A 23,751-nucleotide genomic window follows, 5' to 3' on the forward strand; every position below is an offset into this window, starting at 1 on the left:
CAGGTGGAAACTGCGGGTGGCGGAGGGGGGAAGCTTCGGAGCCACAGAGGAGAGCGCAGCCACAGGGGTGCGGAGGGCAAAGCGGAGAGATTCCCACACAGAGGATCGGTGCCAAGCAGCACTCACCAGCCCGAGAGGCTTGTCTGCTCACCCACCGGGGCAGGCCGGGGCTGGGAGCTGAGGCTCGGGCTTCGGTCGGATCGTAGGGAGAGGACTGGGGTTGGCGGCGTGAACAAAGCCTGAAGGGGGCTAGTGCGCCACAGCTAGCTGGGAGGGAGACCGGGAAAAACTCTGGACCTGCCAAAGAGGCAGGAGACCATTGTTTCAGGGTGTATGAGGAGAGGGGATTCAGAGCACCGCCTAAACAAGCTCCAGAGACAGGCGCGAGCCGCGGCTACCAGCGCAGATGCCAGAGACGGGCATGAGACGCTAAGGCTGCTGCTGCCACCACCAAGAAGCCTGTGTGCGAGCACAGGTCACTCTACACGCCGCCCCTCCCGGGAGCCTGTGCAGCCCGCCACTGCCAGGGTCCAGTGATCCAGGGACAACTTCTCCGGGAGAACACACGGCGCGCCTCAGGCTCGTGCAACGTCACGCCAGCCTCTGCCGCCGCAGGCTCGCCCCGCATCCGTACCCCTCCCTCCCCCCGGCCTGAGTGAGCCAGAGTCCTCGAATCAGCTGCTCCTTTAACCCCGTCCTGTCTGAGCGAAGAACAGACACCCTCAGGCGACCTACACGCAGAGGCAGGGGCAAATCCAAAGCTGAACCCTGGGAGCTGTGGGAACAAAGAAGAGAAAGAAAAATCTCTCCCAGCAGCCTCAGAAGCAGTGGATTAAATCTCCACAGTCAACTTGATGTACCTGCATCTGTGGAATATCTGAATAGACAATGAATCATCCCAAAATTGAGGCGGTGGACTTTGGGAGCAACTGTAGACTTAGGGTTTGCTTTCTGCGTCTAATTTGTTTCTGGTTTTATATTTATCTTAGTTTAGTATTTAGAGCTTATTATCCTTGGTAGATTTGTTTATTGATTTGGTTGCTCTCTTCCTTTCTTTATTTTTTTATATATATATTTTTTCCTTTTTCTCTTTTTGTGACTGTGTATGTGTATGCTCCTTTGTGTGATTTTGTCTGTATAGCTTTGCTTTTGCCATTTGTCCTATGGTTCTGACTGTCCATTTTGGGGGGTCTTTTTGGTTTTTCTTTAGTATAGTTTTTAGTGCTTGTTATCATTGGTGGATTTGTTTTTTGGTTTAGTTGCTCTCTTCTTTCTTTCTCTCTTTCCTTTTTTTTAATTACTTTTTTATTTTTAATAATTATTTTCTATTTTAACAACTTTATTTTATTCTTTCTTTCTTGCCTTTCTTTCTTTCTTTTTCCTTTCTTCTTTATTTTCCTTCCTTCCTTCTTTCTTCCTTCCTTTCTTTCTCTCTTCCTTCCTTTTCTTTCCTTTCCTTCCTTCCTTCCTTCCTTCCTTTTTTCTCCCTTTTCTGAGCAATGTGGCTGACAGGGTCTTGGTGTTCAGGCCAGGTGTCAGGACTGTGCCTCTGAAGTGGGAGAGCTGAGTTTAGGACATTGGTCCACCAGAGACCTCCCGGCCCCAAGTAATATCATACAGTGAAAGATCTCCCAGAGATCTCCATCTCAACGCTAAGACCAAGCTCCACTCAATGACCAGCAAGCTACAGTGCTGGACACCCTATGCCAAACAACTAGCAAGACAGGAACACAAACCCACCCATTAGCAGAGAGGTTGCCTAAAATCATAATAAGTTCACAGACACCCCAAAAAACACCACCGGACGTGGTCCTGCCCACCATAAAGACAAGATCCAGTCTCATCCACCAGAACACAGGCACCAGTCCCCTCCACCAGGAAGCCTACACAACCCACTTAACCAATCTTTGGTGTCTGCCTGGGAGCAGACACCAAAAACAACAGGAACTACGAACCTGCAGCCTGCAAAACGGAGACCCCAAACAGAGTAAGTTAAGCAAAATGAGAAGATAGAGAAATACACAGCAGATGAAGGAGCAAGGTAAAAACCCACCAGACCAAACAAATGGAGAGGAAATAGGCAGTCTACCTGAAAAAGAATTCAGAGTAATGATAGTAAAGATGATCCAAAATCTTGGAAATAGAATGGACAAAATACAAGAAATGTTTCACAGCGACCTAGAAGAACTAAAGAGCAAACAAATCATGATGAACAACACAATAAATGAAATTTAAAATTCTCTAGAAGGAATCAATAGCAGAATAACTGAGGCAGAAAAAGGGATAAGCGACCTGGAATATAAAATGGTGGAAATAACTACTGCAGAGCAGAATAAAGAAAAAAGAAAAAAAAAGAATGAAAAGAATTGAGGACAGTCTTAGAGACTTCTGGGACAGCATTAAATGCACCAAAATTCGAATTACAGGGGTCCTAGAAGAAGAAGAGAAAAAGAAAGGGACTGAGAAAATATTTGAAGAGATTATAGTTGAAAACTTCCCTAATATGGGAAAGGAAATGGTCAATCAAGTCCAGGAAGCACAGAGAGTCCCATACAGGATAAATCCAAGGAGAAACACACAAAGACACATATTACTCAAACTATCAACAATTAAATACAAAGAAAAAATATTAAAAGCAGCAAGGGAAAAACAACAAATAACATACAAGGGAATCCCCATAAGGTTAACAGCTGATCATTCAGCAGAAACTCTGCAAGCCAGAAGGGAGTGGCAAGACATATTTAAAGTGATGAAAGGGAAAAACCTACAACCAAGATTACTCTACCCAGCAAGGATGTCATTCAGATTCAATGCACAAATTAAAACCTTTACAGACAAGCAAAAGTTAAGAGAATTCAGCACCACCAACCCAGCTCTACAACAAATGCTAAAGGAACTTCTCTAAGTGGTAAACACAAGAGAAGAAAAGGACCTACAATAACAAACCCAAAAGAATTAAGAAAATGGTAATAGGGACATACATATCGATAACTACCTTAAATGTAAATGGATTAAATGCTCCAACCAAAAGACATAGACTGGCTGAATGCACACAAAAAGAAGACCCATACATATGCTGTCTACAAGAGACCCACTTCAGACCTAGGGACACATACAGACTGACAGTGACGGGATGGAAAAAGATATTCCATGCAAATGGAAATCAAAAGAAAGCTGGAATAGCAATTCTCATATCAGACAAAATAGACTTTAAAATAAAGACTATTACAAGAGACAAAGAAGGACACTACATACTAATCAAGGGATCAATCCAAGACACAACTGTAAATATTTATGCACCCAGCATAGGAGCACCTCAATGCATAAGGCCAATGCTAACAGCCATAAAAGGGGAAATTGACAGTAACACAATCATAGTAGGGGACTTTTAACACCCCACTTTCACCAATGGACAGATCATCCAAAATGAAAATAAATAAGGAAACACAAGCTTTAAATGACACATTAAACAAGATGGACTTAATTGATATTTATAGGACATTCCATCCAAAAACAGCAGAATACACTTTCTTCTTAAGTGCTCATGCAACATTCTCCAGGATAGATCATATCTTGGGTCACAAATCAAGCCTTGGTAAATTTACGAAAATTGAAATCGTATCAAGTATCTTTTCCGACCACAACGCTATGAGACTAGATATCAATTACAGGAAAAAATCTGTAAAAAATACAAACACGTGGAGGCTAAACAATACACTACTAAATAACCAAGAGGTCATTGAAGAAATCAAACAGGAAATCAAAAATTACCTAGAAACAAATGACAATGAAAACACGACGACCCAAAACCTATGGGATGCAGCAAAAGCAGTTCTAAGAGGGAAGTTTATAGCAATACAATCCTACCTCAAGAAAGAAGAAAAACCTCAAATAAACAACCTAACCTTACACCTAAAGCAATTAGAGAAAGAAGAACAAAAAAAACCCCAAAGTTAGCAGAAGGAAAGAAATCATAAGGATCAGATCAGAAATAAATGAAAAAGAAATGAAGGAAATGATAGCAAAGATCAATAAAACAAATAAAAACAAATAAAATCTGTGAGAAGATAAACAAAACTGATAAACCATTAGCCAGACTCATCAAGAAAAAAGGGAGAAGACTCAAATCAATAGATTAAAAATGAAAAAGGAGAAGTAACAACTGACATTGCAGAAATACAAAGGATCATGGGAGATTACTACAAGTAACTCTATGCCAATAAAATGGACAACCTCAAAGAAATGGACAAATTCTTAGAAAAGCACAACCTTCCGAGACTGAACCAGGAAGAAAGAGAAAATATAAACAGAACAATCAAAAGCACTGAAATTGAAACTGTGATTAAAAATCTTCCAACAAACAAAAGCCCAGGACCAGATGGCTTCACAGACGAATTCTATCAAACATTTAGAGAAGAGCTAACACCTATCCTTCTGAAACTCTTCCAAAATATTGCAGAGGGAGGAACACTCCCAAACTCATTATACGAGGCGACCATCACCCTGATACCAAGACCAGACAAAGATGTCACAAAGAAAGAAAACTACAGGCCAATATCACTGATGAACATAGATGCAAAAATCCTCAACAAAATACTAGCAAACAGAATCCAACAGCACATTAAAAGGATCATACATTATGATCAAGTGGGGTTTATCCCAGGAATGCAAGGATTCTTCAATATATGCAAATCAATCAACATGATACACCATATTAACAAATTGAAGGAGAAAAACCATATGATCATCTCAATAGATGCAGAGAAAGCTTTTGACAAAATTCAACACCAATTTACGATAAAAACTCTCCAGAAAGTAGGCATAGAGAGAACTTTCCTCAACATAATAAAGGCCATATATGACAAACCCACAGCCAACATCATCCTCAATGGTGAAAAACTGAAACCATTTCCACTAAGATCAGGAACAAGATAAGGTTGCCCACTCTCACCACTATTATTCAACATAGTTTTGGAAGTTTTAGACACAGCAATCAGAGAAGAAAAAGAAATAAAAGGAATACAAGATGGAAAAGAAAAAGTAAAGCTGTCACTGTTTGCAGATGACATGATACTATACATAGACAATCCTAAAGATGCTACCAGAAAACTAATAGAGCTAAGCAATGAATTTGATAAAGTAGCAGGATAGAAAATTAATGCACAGAAATCTCTTGCATTCCTATACACTAATGATGAAAAATCTGAAAGAGAAATTAAGGAAACACTCCCACTTACCACTGCAACAAAAAGAATAAAATACCTAGGAATAAACCTACCTAGGGAGACAAAAGACCTGTATGCAGAAAATTATAAGACACTGATGGCAGAAATTAAAGACGGTCCAAGCAGATGGAGAGATATACCATGTTCTTGGATTGGAAGAATCAACATTGTGAGAATGACTATACTACCTAAAGCAATCTACAGATTCAGTGCAATCCCTATCAAACTACCAATGGCATTTTTCACAGAACTAGAACAAAAAATTTCACAATTTGTATGAAAACACAAAAGACCCCGAATAGCCAAAGCAATCTTGAGAAAGAAAAATGGAGCTGGAGGAATCAGACTCCCTGACTTCAGACTATACTACAAAGCTACAGTAATCAAGACAGTATGGTACTGGCACAAAAACAGAAATATAGATCAATGGAACAGGATAGAAAGCCCAGAGATAAACCCACTCACATATGGTCACCTTATCTTTGATAAAGGAGGCAAGAATATGCAGTGGAGAAAAGACAGACTCTTCAATAAGTGGTGCTGGTAAAACTGGACAGCTACATGTAAAAGAATGAAATTAGAACACTCCCTAACACCATACACAAAAATAAACTCAAAATGGATTAAAGACCTAAATGTAAGGCCAGACACTATGAAACTCTTAGAGGAAAACACAAGCAGAACACTCCATGACATAAATCACAGCAAGATCCTTTTTGACCCACCTCCTAGAGAAATGGAAATAAAAACAAAAATAAACAAATGGGACCTAATGAAACTTAAAAGCTTTTGCACAGCAAAAGAAACCATAAACAAGACAAAAAGACAACCCTCAGAATGGGAGAAAATCTTTACAAATGAAGCAACTGACAAAGGATTAATCTCTAAAATATACAAGCGCTCATGCAGCTCAATATCAAAAAAACAAACAGCCCAATCCAAAAATGGGCAGAAGACCTAAACAGACATTTCTCCAAAGAAGATATACAGATTGCCATCAAACACATGAAACGATGCTCGACATCACTAATCATTAGAGAAATGCAAATCAAAACTACAATGAGATATCACTTCACATCGGTCAGAATGGCCATCATCAAAAAATCTACAGACAATAAATGCTGGAGAGGGTGTGGAGAAAAGGGAACCCTCTTGCACTGTTGGTGGGAATGTAAATTGATACAGCCAGTATGGAGAACAGTATGGAGGTTCCTCAAAAAACTAAAAATAGAACTACCATACAACCCAGCAGTCCCACTACTGGGCATATACCCTGAGAAAACCATCATTCAAAAAGAGTCATGTACCACAATGTTCATTGCAGCTCTATTTACAATAGCCAGGACATAGAAGCAACCTAAGTGTCCATCGACTGATGAATGGATAAAGAAGATGTGGCACATATATACAATAGAATATTACTCAGCCATAAAAAGAAACAAAATTGAGTTATTTGTAGTGAGGTGGATGGACCTAGAGACTGTCATACAGAGTGAACTAAGTCAGAAAGAGAAAAACAAATACCATATGCTAACACATATATATGGAATCTAAAAAAAAAAAAAAAAAAAAAAAAAAAAAAAGGTTCTGAAGAACCTAGGGGCAGGACAGGAATAAAGACGCAGACGTAGAGAATGGACTTGAGGACACAGGGAGGGGGAAAGGTAAGCTGGAATAAAGTGAGAGAGTGGCATGGACATATACACACTACCAAATGTAAAATAGCTAGCTAGTGGGAAGCAGCCACATAGCACAGGGAGATCAGCTCAGTGCTTTGTGTCCACCTAGAGGGGTGGGAGAGGGAGGGTTGGAGTGAGATGCAAGAGGGAGGAGATATGGGGATGTATGTATATGTATAGCTGATTCACTTTGTTATACAGCAGAAACTAGCACACCATTGTAAAGCAATTATACTCCAATAAAGATGTTAAAAAATATATATATTAAAAAAAATCAAGGGATTACAATTAACCCTCTAAGGGACACATGTATGTTATTGTTAAAAATAAAATAAAATTACTTTTAATGCTATAACTTCATGACTATATTGTTATCTTTGTTGCTGCCATATTTTCCATATTTTGTTAGCAGTACACATTGTTAAAAAGTAAAGAAGTCTGTGAACATGTTTCAAAAAAATTGAAAAATTATGCCCTACAATCTGGGAGGAAAGGAATAAAGAAAGGAGGCAATTCAAAGAGAAAAAGGTAAAATCGAAAGGACCGAGGGTAAGAGGAACCGATGCCCAAAAAGCCAGTCTGAGACCAAACTACGGTCATGGAAATCCCAATGCAACAGTTTTTGTGTCCCAAACAACACTTTGCCTTCCGAAGCCTCTTCACAGTGGGACAGTTTAGTTGCACAACTTGCAAAGTTCACACCAATGGGCAGTAACTTGTAGCTCTTTATTTCATTGACTATTCTCTACCAACTCATCCAATGAAAGGCAATTCAACCTGAGAGGAGAACCCAGGCTCTCCCTGACTCCAGGCTGCCTGTGGAGACCAGAACCAAACTCCTAAGGAAGTAACGTGGATAATATACAATGTGTCATGAGGAGTAGCTCTGCTTTAGTACCCATTCCACAAGATTCATAAAAAGTTGTTCCTAAACGAATACCAACAGAGCAATAGAATTTTCGTCGTCCTCACCCAGTGACCAATCAGGAGAGGGGTGGCCCCCAGGTTAAGGCTATGGTAACAGACAAAATTTTTAGAAGAAGTATGGAGACCCCTGCTGTGCCAGGCATTGCCCTTCTCATCGCTAGAAGTCTGGGGGATCTGGGGAGGGGGCCAGGGCAGCCAGGGGGCACTCAAGGGGCTCAGGGTAGCAGCTATTCATCAACTAGTATGGAAGAATTTTGTATTATTAACCAGTAAGAGATAAACACCAACTCTGTGTTAAGGGCCTTAGAATAGGGGTTGGCAGACTTTTCCTGTAGAGAGCAAGATTGTAAATATTTTGGCTTTTGTGGGTCATATAATTTCTGTCATAACTACTCAGCTCTACCACTGTAGTGCAAAAGCAGCCAGAGACAACACATAAATGAGTAAGTGCCTGGGTATGTTCCAGTGTAACTACAAAAACGGGTGGCCGGACAGATATAGCCCATGGGCCATAGTTTGCGACCCCTGCCTAACAATACAGCAGAGCTCACCATCCTACAGAGCAATCAAGTCTTCAACCTCAACCTCATTAGCAGAGTCTTACCAACTGATTGAATGAGCTGCCGATGACTCTTACGTGCATACTTGATCTTTACAGACCGCAAGGGACCGAGTCAAGGGACTCAGCAGTCAAGGGGCTGCTGGACTGAGTCAGCAGTCCAACTGTCCCCACACAAATTAAGATACTCACCCAGAAAAATCTGTAGTGAGAATGCCATAGTGGAAGATGTATATTCGGCTGATGTGGCATATCGTAAGGTAGCCCATTGCTACAAAAAAGGAGTATCTGGAACCAAAAACACAGAGGATCAGATTGTTGTGCACCCACTCAATCAACTTTCTCTTCTTTCTCTCCCTCACCCTCCACATGCAATTAGTCACAAAGTCCTATCTGGTCCCTCTCCATCCCAGCCCATCCCCTCTCCTCACTTTCACACCCACTGCTCTGAGCCCTTCATCTTTTCTCACCTGGACCACTGCAGTAGTTCTCAACTATGGCAGCATAATGGAATCACCTGGGGAGCACCGGGCCCCACCCCCAGATACTCTGATTTCATTGGGATGGGGTGCACCTAGCAGGTATAATTCCAACGCGCAGCCAGAGCTGGGAACCGCTGGCCTGTAAGGTCCTTCACTCAGATTCTCCTCTTCACAAACCATCCTGTTTACACAATGATCTTCCTAAAATACAAACCATCATCATACTGCCAACCACTCCCTTCCCGAAACACTTTGTTCTCTTGGCTTCCATTCTCCTTGTTTCCTTCCCAGCTCTCTGGTCAATTCTTCCAAGGCTCTTGCTCAGCTCATCTTCCTCCATCTACTCCTTAGGTGTTAGCATTCCCAGTGGTCTGCTTAGGACCCTCCCTGCTGATGCCTGAGGCTTCCATTACCTCCTACTCATGTTCACTTCCCGGCCTCCTTCAGAGACTGGTCCTGACCATCCTATAGTATAAACCCCCAATGCACACACACACGCCATTCAGAACATTCATCAACTTGTACACATAAAGATAGGTGATAATCTGATTAACTATCGTCTCCCTTACAAGCCTAAAAGCTCCATGAAAGCAAGGATGGTCGTGTGTGTTTCATTCACCACTGCCACCTACTGTGCGTTGAGTGAACAAACAATAAATGAATGTTACTGGTCTTAAAAGTCTCCAGTGGATCCCACTATCTAATCACATCAAAACTCCTGAACATAGTATCCAAGGCGCTTCGCACGCTAAGCTCTACCTTTCCTTCTGGACTCATCTCCAGCCACGTTCCATATCTACCCTGTGTTAAAGCACAGTGGACTGCTCCCTTTCCACAATTACATCCTGCATTTTCAGGCCAGGAATCTTTCTCCTTCCTCTGCCTGCAACTCTTTGCTCCCTCCTATGGTCTATCTGGAAACTAACTATCTGATGAGGCTCAGCTCCAATGTCACCTGGCATGGTCTTGCTCTATCCATCCCACCCCCACTCCCAACACAATTCACTGCTCCACTGCCTGTATTTCTCTAGTGCTACATGCTAACATATATAATTATAATGTTAAAATCATATGTATGGATCTATTTCCCCAACTCTGAGCTTTCATTTTTCTCCATCTCAGGAAAAAAGTCTGTATCCTATAGTGTTGTCCTAAAAAGAATATATTAGCAATAATGATAGGAAATATTAAATGTAATAGTATATTAAGTGATATACTAAATAAGAGTCTATAGAGCAAAATAATGAAACATAATATATTTATGAGTGCTCAGCCTAGCACCTGGCACCAAGCAAGTACTCCAAAATTGGAAACGGCATCACCAAGTTCCCACATGAGGTCTTCCATCCCAGGAGATACTATATTCTGTTCCAGTTGGTTCATATGAGGTAAGTGACTACCTGTGATTTCTGCCCAACAGAGTGGCTTGGGAAGGAAACAGAAATGGTACCCCAAGAACTCTCTAGATAAATCCTGAATAACAACAATCAGTCCTGAAATGGGTTAGTTCCACATAGCTGCAAATATTAACTGTCCCCTCCTATTCCCAGCTATGCATAGGACAGGACTCATAACTCGGTGAAAGGAAGAGGAAAACAATTCACAAAGAACCCAGAAATCCTGCTCTTGAAGAGAACTTAAGCTCAAACCACCACAAACCCTACATTTCATAGGCAGGAAACCTGACATGCAAAGAAGCTGCCTGGCTTTTCCAAACCCACACTGCTGGAAAGAGCCAGGTTTCCTGACTCCAGCTTCGTTTTCTTTCCCAGAGGCAATAGGAAACAACTTCCATCCATCGGGAAATGTGAACCACTCCCTATTTCTGCAGTATTGGCAACCACACAAGCAAAGAAAGAGGGGAAGAACTTGTTCTGGCATTTTTTCTTTGCGGTCTTATGACATGGCTCTCTGCTACCACAACATTATTTTGGGGAAACAGTCAGAGCCTGTCTGTAAAGGTCTCTGCCAAAGCTGGAAGATTCCACTCCTGGCTGGAGACTAACACAGAGAACCTGGAAATACAGCTTGACCCTCTGCAAAACGGACTGCACCTCACCACACATCACACAAGTGTGGGGAAAGCGGACAAATTACAACTGGTAAGGTAGTTGGAAATGTGCTCTAGAGATGCAACAACACTTTTATAAATCATTTAATTGCTTCCAACATCAAGTGCAGGAAAAGCCAGGCATCTTTACCTCCCAGTGAAAAAAGCATTTTGTCATAATACGAAGCATTTCCAAAACCCATTCGTACCAAATTATAGAAATACGGATTTCCTATTTCCCTTCTGAAGGAATGACTCTATCCCCTTCAAGGAGGGCACTTAGAAGAGAGATGATTAGAATTCAAATTTCCAGAGCTCCTTTGAATACAAAGTTGAATGACTATCCAAGTTAAAAGCAGGCAAAAATATTTTCCCTTACAAATCAGAAATTTATTGGAAGTAATTACAAGATTATACACTCAAAAATTAACTTACAGTGCTTTTAAGAAGGAAAACGATTGTGCTAATAGTCTTATTAATCAAAGAACTTTCTGAGGCTGAAATAAGGCATCTGCTTTTTAAGAGAAGCCATCAGAAAGGAAGCCATAGAAGGGTGAAGCTCTTTTCAAGTATATTCAGTCATTCCATAAATATTTACTGAGCCTTTATTTGTGCCAGGTATTGTTCTAGGCTCTGAGGCTATAACAGTGAACAGGAGAGAAAAGTCTTTGTTCCCACAGAGCTTCCATTCCAGTGTTACTGAGAGGCTGAATTAATTCTGAGGTTTCAGAAAGACCATGGGAAACAGAGACAGTGCAAAACAGCTATTCCAGGTATCTCCCTGGATTGTTCAAGCGTGTAGCCTTCAAGGGAGAATTAAATTACTTCTGCACTTTGAAGTCAAAATAGCATAGTAAGAATATTTCTTCCTTTTTTTTTACACTTATTGGACATATGTAAAGTATACAAAATTTTGACCTATTTCATACTCAGAAAACCTCAGCCAAGTTCAAGATAACAGACATATCCATCACCCCCCAGGTTGCTTCATGCCTCTTGTGGTTCCTTTCACATCTCCCTGAGCCATCTCACCCCTGGTTGCCTCTGATCTGATTTCTGTCACTACAGATTAGCTTGCATTTTTGAGAACAGAATTTGTGGGTCCTCCTTCATTCAGCATACTGATTTTGAGATTGATCCATGGCATTGTGTGTAGCAATCATTCATTCTTTTCTATTGCTGAGTAGTATTCCATAGTGTGACCATCTGGGTTGCTTCCAGGTTGGTGCTATCACAAATGAGGCTGCCTAATTCTGACAAACTCTCCTTCACCTGAGTCCCAATTCACATCACACTTTTTTTCCGTAAAGCTTTCTCTGAGGACTCCCAGCATTTAAGGTTTCCCATCCCTCCTTTCTGATATCCCAGAGCACTTAGGATACGCCACATGTGGCAAATGGGGAGGGCATCCCTTCATCCTAGAAATATATTTCAAAGATCATGAAAAGCCTCACCTTGCATCGTTCATTCCCAGGGTCTTACCTGTGAATATTGGATGCGCTTGCAGTGACCATGATTCCATAGCACATTAACACCAGCACAAAAAGATGCACAGAGTACCTGTAGGACATCATGGGGAGGAAAGGGAAACACTGAATATATTTCATATTAACATACCTCTTGCCCACCCATACTGCACCTCCACCTCCACTCCCACAAAAAAGCAAGTGATCAGTTACCCCATGTTTATGTAGGAGAAAATAAATCAAGTATTTTCGTTCTATGTAATTAAGATCCTGTATGACACTAGGAAGGCATGATATAGTCTGCCAACTGCAGTGAAGAGAGTTCTTTCTTTCAATTTTAAAGTATCAAGACCAAAACTGAGCTGCCCCAGATACCAAAATACTCATTATCCTTTCTCAAATTTTCATTGAAGGAGGAAGAGCCATAATCTACTACCCTGAACAAAGTCACAAATTCCCTTAAGTTGTACTTCTAGAAATGTTCATTCCTAAAACTTCTTCCCCAAGAAGTACCCCTCCCAGGGGATTTGCCCAGCTTTCCTAGTAGAGAAAGTCTTAGACCACAGGCTTTCTCTGTTAAAGAATGACACATTCCCTAACACCAGCATGAAAACTACTGTTCTACTCTAAATGCAGGATTAACACCAGTATCTCTAGCAGTGATGCAACAAAAACACCAATATCTACAACAGTTAGGAAAGGTCCCTCGTTGGGAAAATTAAACCTTAGAACATTCCATTTACATGACCCAGGGTGAGATCAGCAGAAGTCTAATTTTAAGAAAAATTCGCTGAATTGATTTCTAATAGAGTCCGTTTATTGGTTCCAGTTTCTTACAGTAAATGGAGATTTCTCAACATCCCCAACATTTTACAATAAGAGTTAAAATATTTTTTTCCTTAGTACCTGGGAAATGACAAGAATATCGCTACAAAACCAAATGATAAATATTAGAATTCAAGAGGCTCATACTCACCAGCCAAAACAAAAGATGACAAAATAAATGCCAAAAATGGTGGCAAACGCATGCCGGACATCAGGACTGGTTTTACCAGGACTTAAGTAGCTGCGGAACCAGAAAGCGGCAAACAAAGCAAAGAGCTGGCATGTCACAAAATTCACCTGTATGGGAAAAAAAAGAGAGAATCGAGACTTTTACTGTTTGGCCTGTGTGTGAGTTTTCCCTACTTCTTTCAGATTCTACGTCAAGGCGCATATCAGACTTGGATGTTTTCCTCAGTAGGGCATTCGTTTGGAGGAGGTGCGAGAGACTGAAAAGACAACCATACCCTCATCTGGTATAAGAAGTGACAAACCCAAAACTTTCTTCTCCAATCTCTGAGACTAGCCAAAGCTGCTTTCCCACCAACAAACCAGAGACTTTCTATTGGAAGGGGCCTTATCAGACTGTGAGATCACTTTGCTGGGTGTCTTCCCCTCCCCCTCCACCCAGCATTATGTTCTTCTCGAGATGCAGATGAATCAAATCCATGAGGCTTCCCTCATTGGTACCTCAGAAAACAAATGCTTCTCCAAAACAATCATCAGCTGTTTTCTGAGTCTAATTTTTCTCATTTTAAATTAACACGAAATAAGCAAGAACATTGCTCAAATCCAAGGTGCACCACTAAAGACCCACAAAGTAAGAACCAGCCCTGCATTGAACTTTCAACACCAAAACTATCCAGTTATGTAAAATAGGCACCACATCTCCTTAGAAAAATCTCAGTGATCTCTCTCTCAAAAATATTTTACCTAAAAGAAACTATAAAATAATTCCCCAATACCCTTAGAAAAGATCAGCTGATTTAACACAAAACCAAAATACATTAAGTGGTTTAACCATTAATTAACACTGGAAAGGCAGTTTAAGCTTTTCAGAGTATTCAGAATGAAAAACTTCGGTATCATTTTGCTTTTAGAACGGATGGAGGATATGAGTATCTGAATAAACCCTCAACTTCAGCCTCGACAGTTGTTCATGCTACAAAAAACTGTGGCTGTTAGTGAAATTCATCAGGGTTTGCTTCAAGGTAGGGCTGGAAGTAGCCAACGTCAGCTCCACCCAAGCTCATTTGTTTTCCCAACAACAAGAATACTTTAAACTCCTTATAATTCATAGAAAATAACACTTTCAGATTATTTTTTGTTTTTAAAATTGACTGTGCTGAGTTTCCCCTCTATCTGGAGATCACTCTTCACCAGTCTTTCCGAAAACTTATTCCTACTACTGTCCATGCTCAATTTCTACCTTGAAAGACAGGAGGTGAACAGGGATCCTATCCTGCATGATGTGGTCATATCTCTTTATAGCCTAAATGCACAACCAACAACACACATGCACACACACACATACACACATACACAAATAGAAAAATAACTGTCTTAGCAAGGTTCAGAATGTAAAGGAATTGGCAACTAGAGAGTCAAAGTTATGATTATTTGTAGACGAACAGTCACACATTCTTTCATTCTCTCAGCCTGCAGACCAGCCCACAGTGAGAGCAGAACATAGTTACTCAGAATAGCAAGCAAGGGGAAATTTGCTCCATTCTTTTTGGCTGGCCAGTAATTATTGAGCATCCTTGTACATGAAGAATGGTTCAGGGGCTAGAGCAGCAGTTCTCAAGAGTATGGTCTCCAGACCAGCAGCAGCAGCATCACCTGGAAACTTGTTAGAAATGCACACTCTCCGGCCCCACCCAGACCTACTAAATGAGACATTCCCAGAATGGGCCCAGCAATCTGTGTTTTATCAGGCCCCCCAAGTGATTGTGATGCACACTCGAGTTTGAGAGCCAATAGGACAGAGGAGAAAAAAAGGCATGATCCCTGCCTTCAGGAGTTTATAATCTAACTGGCAAGAGAACACAAATAACCTACAAGTAATTGTAAAGTAACATTAACATTGTGTGCCTTTAGATCCAAAGTAAATGACAAGCAGTTCATGGTTAAGGAGGGATGAGATTCAGGCAGACAATCAGGAAAACTGTTGAAACAGGTGAAAATTGAGGGATGTTACGAACATTAAAAAATTTAAAAATAATGCCTGGGTCCTATCCTCAACCACTCTGATTTATCTGGCCTGTCGTCAGGCCTTTTCAAAGTGTTCAGGTGATTCTAATATGCAGGCAGGCTGGCGACCTCCTAGATTAGAAGTATAAAGAGAGAGACCTACAGAGGCACCCATTAGGAGCTGGGCTTTCCCAGAATGAAAAACATAAATACAGGACAGGGAGGTGGGACCGTGCAAGCTTGAGGCAAGGATGAAGTGGAAGAGATTTAAGAGTGATCAAAGCCTGACTGCCATCACTCAGCCAACCCAGGGCTCCTCAGGTCTCCTGAGCTGGGCTGGTCGTCTTCAAGACCCCTTCAAACCTATCTCCAAGGAAGAGAGGGCCTCACTGTGGGAAAACTACATCTAATCTTGTCACCCCAGCAATTGAAAAGGAGAAAGAGAAGACTCACTTGGCCATTGAAGCAAACTGCCATTATTTAGTCACCATAATGTCATATGTAACCAACTGAATGCCCTAGTCCTGACACTAAAAAGCCAACTTGGGGCTTCCCTGGTGGCGCAGTGGTTGAGAATCTGCCTGCCAATGCAGGGGACACGGGTTCGAGCCCTGGTCTGGGAAGATCCCACATGCCACGGAGCGACTAGGCCCGTGAGCCACAACTGCTGAGCCTGCGTGTCTGGAGCCTGTGCTCCGCAACAAGAGAGGCCGCGATAGTGAGAGGCCCGCGCACCGCGATGAAGAGTGGCCCCCACTTGCCACAACTAGAGAAAGCCCTCGCACAGAAACGAAGACCCAACACAGCCAAAAATAAATAAATAAATAAAATTAAAAAAAAAAAAAAAGCCAACTGGTCAGGCTTAGGTGATTCATGAATTAATTCCACAAACATTTAGTGGTTGACTCTATATGTTAGATACTGGGGACAGTGAGCAAGACATTGTCACTACCTTCAAGTCAAGAAGAGGGGCTTTGGGGCTTCCCTGGTGGCGCAGTGGTTGAGGGTCTGCTTGCCAATGCAGGGGACACGGGTTCGAGCCCTGGTCTGGGAAGATCCCACATGCCGCGGAGCAGCTAGGCCCGTGAGCCACAACTACTGAGCCTGCGTGATTGGAGCCTGTGCTCCGCAACAAGAGAGGCCACGATAGTGAGAGGCCCGCGCACCGTGAAGAGTGGCCCCCGCTTGCCGCAACTAGAGGAAGCCCACGCGCAGAAACGAAGACCCAACACAGCCAAAATAAATAAATAAATACATAAATAATAATTAAAGGTGCTAATAATTTTTTTTAAAAAAAGAGGAGCTTTACACGCTCTGGGTTTCAATTTCCTTTTATGAACTGGTCTCTAATGCCTCTTCCAGCTCTAATGGTCTCTGATTCCATACATATCTAACCAGAATCTTTTCCCTTAACTGTTCATGGTAAATGCGCAAATGCAACAGTTCAATATGGATTAAAAGCTTTCCCCTATATACAAACACAACCCACTCCCCCAGCCTCTTCCCAGGAGTAAGTCACAGATGGCTAGCTGAGGGTTCAGGGCAAACTGTTCCAAGGTAAAAGTAGAAATAGACAATAGCAGCACTTAGTTCTAGCAGGAAGGTTCTAGCAGAATTGCTTTTCAATTACCAGAGGTACATCTTAAAAGGTACGGGCTGAATCACAAGTAGACACCACTTCACACCATTAGGATGGTAATTATTTTAAAGACAAAATAATGAGCATTGGCAAGGATGTGGAGAAATTAGAACCCTTGTGCACTGCTGGTGGGAATGTAAAATGGTGCAGCTGCCATGGAAAACAGTGCTTCTTCAAAAAATTAAAAATATAATTACATACAATCCAGCAATTCCACTCCTGAGTATATACCCAAAAGAACTGAAAGCAGGGTCTTGAAGAGATATTTGCTCACTATGTTTATAGCAGTATTAACCACAATAGCCAAAATGTGGAAACAACCCAAATGGCTCTAAACAGTTGAAGGGATAAACAAAATGTGGTATATATACATACAGTGGAATATTATTCAGCCTTAAAATGGGGAAAATTCTGACACATGCTACAACATGGATGAACCCTGAAGATATTATGCTAAGTGAAATCATCCAGACACAGAAGGACAAATATCTAATTCCACTTATATGAGGTACCTAGAAGAGTAAAATTCATCAAGACTGAAAGTAGAATAGTGGTTGCCAGGGACTGAGGAGTGGAGAGATGGATGGTGGTCATGGTTTCATAACAATGTGGAAGTACTTAATGCCACTGAACTGTGCTATATGCTTAAAAATGGGTAAAATGGAAAATTTTACATTATGTATATTTTACTACGGTTTTTAAAAATGTACAGGCTGGAGCACAATACCAATTTCTTTGTGTTTCCTAGTTCATATCAATACTGGTAGCTGGTAGGAACTATGACCATCTCTGCAGCCAAGAGTGGCTAGCTGCCGTGACAACAATTCGTATAGGAACATAATTAGATCTCTGTTCCCTTCCTCTCTAATGGACTAACAAAACTGGAGACATTATATTTTAAAAATATATCCCAAAATGGGTTTGATTTAATGTATGGGATCTACTTCCAAACAATCTTGAGGGGATGGGAAGAGTGGAGTGAGCATAAATCCGTGGTCCTCCGCTAGGGATGAACTGCTCCCCAGGGGACACTTTTAGTTGTCATAACCAGAAAGGGGGTGGGGGGTTGGTGCTACTGGCATCTAGTAGGTAGAGGCCAGGGATACTGCTAAACATCCTGCAAGGCACAGGGCAGCCTCCCACACAAAGAATTTTCCAGTCCAAAATGTCAGTAGTGCCAAGGTTAAGAACTCCTGGTATAGATGAAACAAGATTGGCCATGAGCTTCAAACTGTTGAGGCTGAGTGCTGGGCACATGAAAAGTTCCCTCTACTCATCTCTCCACTTTCACATATTTTTGCCCTTTTCCCTAATAAACAGGTTTTTAAAACTACACAACTCTGGAAAGCAAATCACTGGCCTGAGATGATACAGAGTTTAAACCCTAGTGATTCCAAGTAGTTGAAACGGAAGTCTCTTTATCCACATCAGAGAAACAGCTAAGTTAGTGAGGAAATGTACGTAAGTATAGAAACAAACCAAAACAATAAAGGGATGATGCCCTCCTAAACAGGAAAAGAACCACCTTTTATGAAATGATCAAACTCCCGAAAGAAGAGAACCAAATTATAACAAATGCAAGAGAAAAGGATTTCCCTTCAATAATAATCAAATTAAGTACTTGTGGCCTCCCAGCCCATGACCAGCAACAGAACCAGTGGTTACCAGCAAAGGCAGACTACCAGGCTGCAAGACTCAGCTTCACCACTTACTGGTTGAAGAGTTACCAAGCTCACTTCGTCTTGGCTCCTGGTTCATGTGATGGAGGCAGTAACAGTATTACTACTACTCAGGTTGTTTTGAGGGCTAAAGAAGTTAATGTAGAAAATCACTGGAAACAGTCCTGGCACTGACAGGCACTTGCTATTAATATTATTCTATATCCACTAAGTTAACACACAAATTGTGCACAGATTAAACTCAATATGCGGTCACCACTGTTGGGCTGTTAAGAATCGGCTTCCCCAGTCTCCTCCCTGCTGCTCTTGGACTGATGTCCTTTCCCACCCATCATTCAGGCAGCTGCCTGAGTCTTCCACGTACCCTTTCTTCCACGGGGAGAGGCAATGCAGCCTAGGACGAAAGAGTCAACCCCTGGGTTTTCCAGTTCCTGATTAGAGTCTTCTAAACCTAAAGCAGAAGTAAATCTGAAAGTCAAAGCAGTCTCCAGAAATTTAGGAAAGATCTCTTTTTCCTTTTTAATCCTGAAAGCTTATCTTCATAGATCAGGAGCAAAACTGAAGAATTTAAAGCATTGGAGTTTCTACCATAATCCCAGAGGGAAGAAAAGCTCTTAATGATGTAAGAGCTATTTTTCAGCACAAAAGTTGATAAAGAGTTTGGCCGGGGATCTGAAGGAGGGATTCCGTGGGGCAGGACTAGCACTTAGACATGGGGACAAAAGGGTAAGAGCAAAGATGCTCAGACATCGAAATGGATGGGATCCCTAGAGAAGTCTGCAAGAAGGATGCAAGTTATCACAGAAGAAGAGAGGGTTGCCCGGCTTCTCAGAATGCAGCCCGGGGAGATGGCCAGCCCTGTAGAGAAGCACTCCAGAGGACCACAAGATGGGCTCCTCTTGAGCAGAGGCCAGCAAGGTTCCAATGGCACGGGAACCCAATGCCTGCCAAGGCCAGGGGGAAGGTCTGCTTCTCATTCCCAGGTGCAGAGGGAAACGAACCTTTACAGCCTTAAATGGGAGGTGAGCTGCCTAAAACTGGCAATTTAGCTTGAAAGGTAAATTAAGTTTAGTAGGGAGAAATTTTAAAAGTTCTGTTTTTGCATATCTGTCTGTGGCTGTAAATTTTAAACCCACTGTTATTACCTCTATTAGAAATGTGCACCAAATTTTTACACACAAAAAAAGTACACCTCAGTATTATTTCTAGTAGCAAGAAGGAACCTAAAAGTTCAACAATTAGCAAAGACGCTGGTTAACATATAAAACAAAGGATGCACCTTGCACTATAATCCTTTTCAAAAGGAATATGGTAGTATTTGCTACAAGTCATACTTTTGACCAATTCCCGGAAATGTATTCATTGGTTGATAAAAAGCTTAATGCTGAAAAAATGTCAAGGCATTATTTACAAGACAAAATAAAGCAAAATCTACCTACATATAGGATAATAGCGGGATAGTAATTAATGGTAAACCCGTTCAGTATAATAGTATTAAAATGGGCATTACAAAGCACTTATAATGAAATGAAAAACATTTGTTGTAACTAATAAAAAGCAGAATATAAAACTGTATGGACATGTACAACCATGTTTTTAAAAAAACAATAATGGCATATGGAAAAAGGCAAAGATAACATGTAAAATTGAATATGGCTATTTTATCAAGATGACAGGAATCCAGGCAAATTCTCTGTAAATTTTTTTTCAACTCATAATGTAATTTCCATAACGAATTTCTCATACACACACACACACACACACACACACACCCCACACACAATCAGGGCACTCTAAGAAACTCACAACAATTCTTATTTAATTCTACTCTATCCTCAGGGTTGCATTTATTAGCACCTACTATAAATAAAGTTTAGGGAGGAGTTAGGCATAAATAGAAGTCAACTTGTAAAAAGTTTCACCTTAAAGAAAAACGCCCTTTATACAGGCAGCAAAATGTCAGGAGTAACCGTGATGTGCATGGCCAGAGAAGATGAAAATAGGTACCTTTACACTTAATAAACTCTTCACATTTAAAAGGAAAGTGTTAATTATCGATATCACTCTGCACAGTAGTCAAAGATAAGAGTCAAGTTTTTACTTTTAGTATTAGAAACTACATGAATAAATGTATTTATAAACATATTTGTTCTAGTAATGCTATATTGGATGCACTATTTAATTTTAAAAAATCACTTTTAAAACCTCTTTTCCATTTCTTAAATTTTACTATTTTGAAACAAACATGCCAAGCGGCAAGTTAACTTCAAGTTCCATTCTACTATTTAAACTCATATATGAATATTACATTCTGTCAATAGCACAGACCACTGTATTTTCATTTAAAACATGTAAATTGTATTTGCATATTTCAATTGTGTATTTATAAATTTTTACGGGACAACTTTGTTACTAACTCTAAAATTACAAAATTATTTTGTTCTTGCCTTAGTAAAAAGATTAAATGTAAAAAAAAAAAAGGAAGGTGTGCCAAGTTTTTATTTTTCTACTGATGCCCTCCCTCCAGAGCAGGAAAGAAAGCTGCACTTTCATTCGTGATCTCCGACAATATGCCCTCGACAATTAAACAATTACGTGGGGCCTTCTACAGAAGGAAGCAGTAGAGCACAGCTGTTTTGATCCAACATAACTTGGATTCAGCAAGAGCTCAATTTTCACTGCTCTCGCAAGATTTCAAAGTCACGTACCCAAGGGTTTGACTTCTTATTTCACCAAAGCCCGATCACACTGAGCTGCAATTTTCCAGTGTAAGTTTTCAATCTTTCTGCTCTCATGTGCTGCTAGAAAGGCATTTCTTGGGGATTTCTGTTCCGTGGCCTTCACATGCTTCCCAAAAAAACCAAACTTTGCCAGGAGCACAAAACATTGCCTTCCTCCTAATGAAGAGATGCAAGCAGGCTATTTTTAACAAACAGCAAAGATTAACAGTCCAAAATGATTTCCCTGCTACAGGGATTTACCAGAGGTTCACCAATGAGACGGAGGCAACTGTCCAGGCCTGGAATGCTCTTCTCAGCAATGCTGCCTTATATGTTCCAAGACAAAACCAATCTAATTAAGCAATTCCTTATTTAAAGGCGGGCTGTCCCTCCTCCACAAACAGTGCTTTTTGTGCATCGCCTCCTACAAATGCGTGTGGCCCAGGAAAGTATGAAAAATGCTATTCCCTTCTGTACCACAGAACAAAAAGTGGCTGTCCCATACTCTTTAGCTACTTTGCACTTTCAAAGACATCCTTGTTATACTTTAAATCTAAACTCCTTGGAATGCCAGCAAAAAATGCTTTTAGGGCTTCCCTGGTGGCGCAGTGGTTGAGAATCTGCCTGCCAATGCAGGGGACACGGGTTCGAGCCCTGGTCTGGGAAGATCCCGCATGCCACGGAGCGGCTAGGCCCGTGAGCCACAATTGCTGAGCCTGCGCGTCTGGAGCCTGTGCTCCACAACAAGAGAGGCCGCGATAGTGAGAGGCCCGCGCACCGCGATGAAGAGCGGCCCCCACTTGCCGCAATTAGAGAAAGCCCTCGCACAGAAACGAAGACCCAACACAGCCAAAAATAAATAAATAAAATAAAATAAAAAACATTAAGTTTAAAAAAAAAAAAAAAGAAATGCTTTTAAATCTGTAATAAGCCAGTGTTTTCCAAGCTTGTAGATGAACAAATATGATTTAAGACTGATAATCAATGTGTGTAATGTATAACCACACAAACTTCTAGATGATATTCTGTCTCATCATAAAAATAAACGTCTTTTTTTATTTGAGTGCTTACCAAGTGTCGGGCACAGTGATAAACTTTACATAAATGATGTAATTCCAGCTTCACAACTTTATGAAGTAGCTTACTCCCACTTTACACAGTAGGAGAAGGAAAAACAAAGGCTGAATTCACAAAGCTAGTGAGTGACACAGCCAGGGTTTAAAACCTGGCCTGAGTCCTCCCTCATTACATTGTACTACTTCCCCTCAACTTCAAACATTCTCCCCAGAAATACAGTCACTCAGGGAGAATTTAGTAGCTGCCTGGATTAATTTCTTCAGGCTGCCATATCAAAGTACCACAGACTGGGGGGCTTAAACAACAGAACTTTATTATCTCACAATTCTGGAGGCTCTGAATTCAAGATGTCGGCAGGGTTGTTTTCTTCTGAGGCCTCTCTCCTTGGCTTGTAGACAGCCGTCTTCTCCCTCCCAGAGGGTCTTCCCTCTGTCCGTGTCTGTGACCAAATTTCCTCTTTTTTATAAGGACATCCGTCATTGGATTAGGACCTACCCAAATGACCTCACTTAACTTAGTTACCTCTTTAAAGACACCATCTCCAAATACAGTCATGTTCTGAGATACTGGGGGTTAGGACTTCAATATTTGGATTTTGCAGAAACACAGTTCAACCTCTAACACTTCCCAATAAAAATCCTCTACTCAAAGACATGGAATGAAACAGACCTCATTTTCCTTGCTCCTGCAGGTGGGAAGTTAGCAAGACCCAAACCAAACTGTGAGGGATGCTGTGTCTCAGCGTAAGCTGGAGCCCCCTCCTCGCCTGGAGATACCTCTCTGTACAGGGAAGACTTGATAGAATTCAGGACTATTTGAGGAATCCTGAAAAACCTTGTCCACAAGCATGCTGTCACCCACCTCCTCTGGAGATATCATTTTGCCATTAGAATGAATTCCATTGTTAGCCAGTTTAAATATTATTATTAATAATAATAATAATAGCTAGTATTTAGGGTGCTTACTATATCCCAGCACTGCTCTAAGTCCTTCTGCCTGTAAGTCACAGAGAGGTTAAGAAATTTTCCCCAAAATCACACACCTGGTAAGTGGCAACACTGGAATTTAAACTTGGGGATACTGGGTCCAGAGTCCCTCTGTTCAGCCACCCCAGAATGATTCAATTAGTTCAATCTTCTCATGTAATTCCAACATCTCATTTTCCGGATATGGAAAGTGGAGCCCAGAGATGCCCACTCACTCAGCCTGGGTCACACAGTCACCGAGAATCAG

General features: G+C 41.2%; 1 protein-coding gene across 6 annotated transcripts in view; it reads right to left on the minus strand.

Moving 5' to 3' along the window:
- MBOAT1 (membrane bound O-acyltransferase domain containing 1) overlaps positions 1–23,751 on the minus strand; it is a 167,985-nt gene that overhangs the window by 96,279 nt on the left and 47,955 nt on the right. For 5 of the 6 annotated variants that reach the window (XM_061194862.1, XM_061194858.1, XM_061194857.1 and 2 more), the window contains exons 2-4: positions 13,365–13,510; positions 12,405–12,482; positions 8,583–8,678 (exon numbers count right to left, since the gene is read on the minus strand). In XM_061194862.1, coding sequence (XP_061050845.1) covers positions 8,583–8,678; positions 12,405–12,482; positions 13,365–13,510 — 320 coding nt within the window. The remainder of the gene's footprint in view (positions 1–8,582; positions 8,679–12,404; positions 12,483–13,364; positions 13,511–23,751) is intronic. The other variant, XM_061194859.1, reaches the window with a different exon arrangement.

The sequence above is a fragment of the Eubalaena glacialis genome, chromosome 7 (genome assembly GCF_028564815.1).
Source record: "Eubalaena glacialis isolate mEubGla1 chromosome 7, mEubGla1.1.hap2.+ XY, whole genome shotgun sequence".
Lineage (NCBI taxonomy): Eukaryota > Metazoa > Chordata > Mammalia > Artiodactyla > Balaenidae > Eubalaena > Eubalaena glacialis.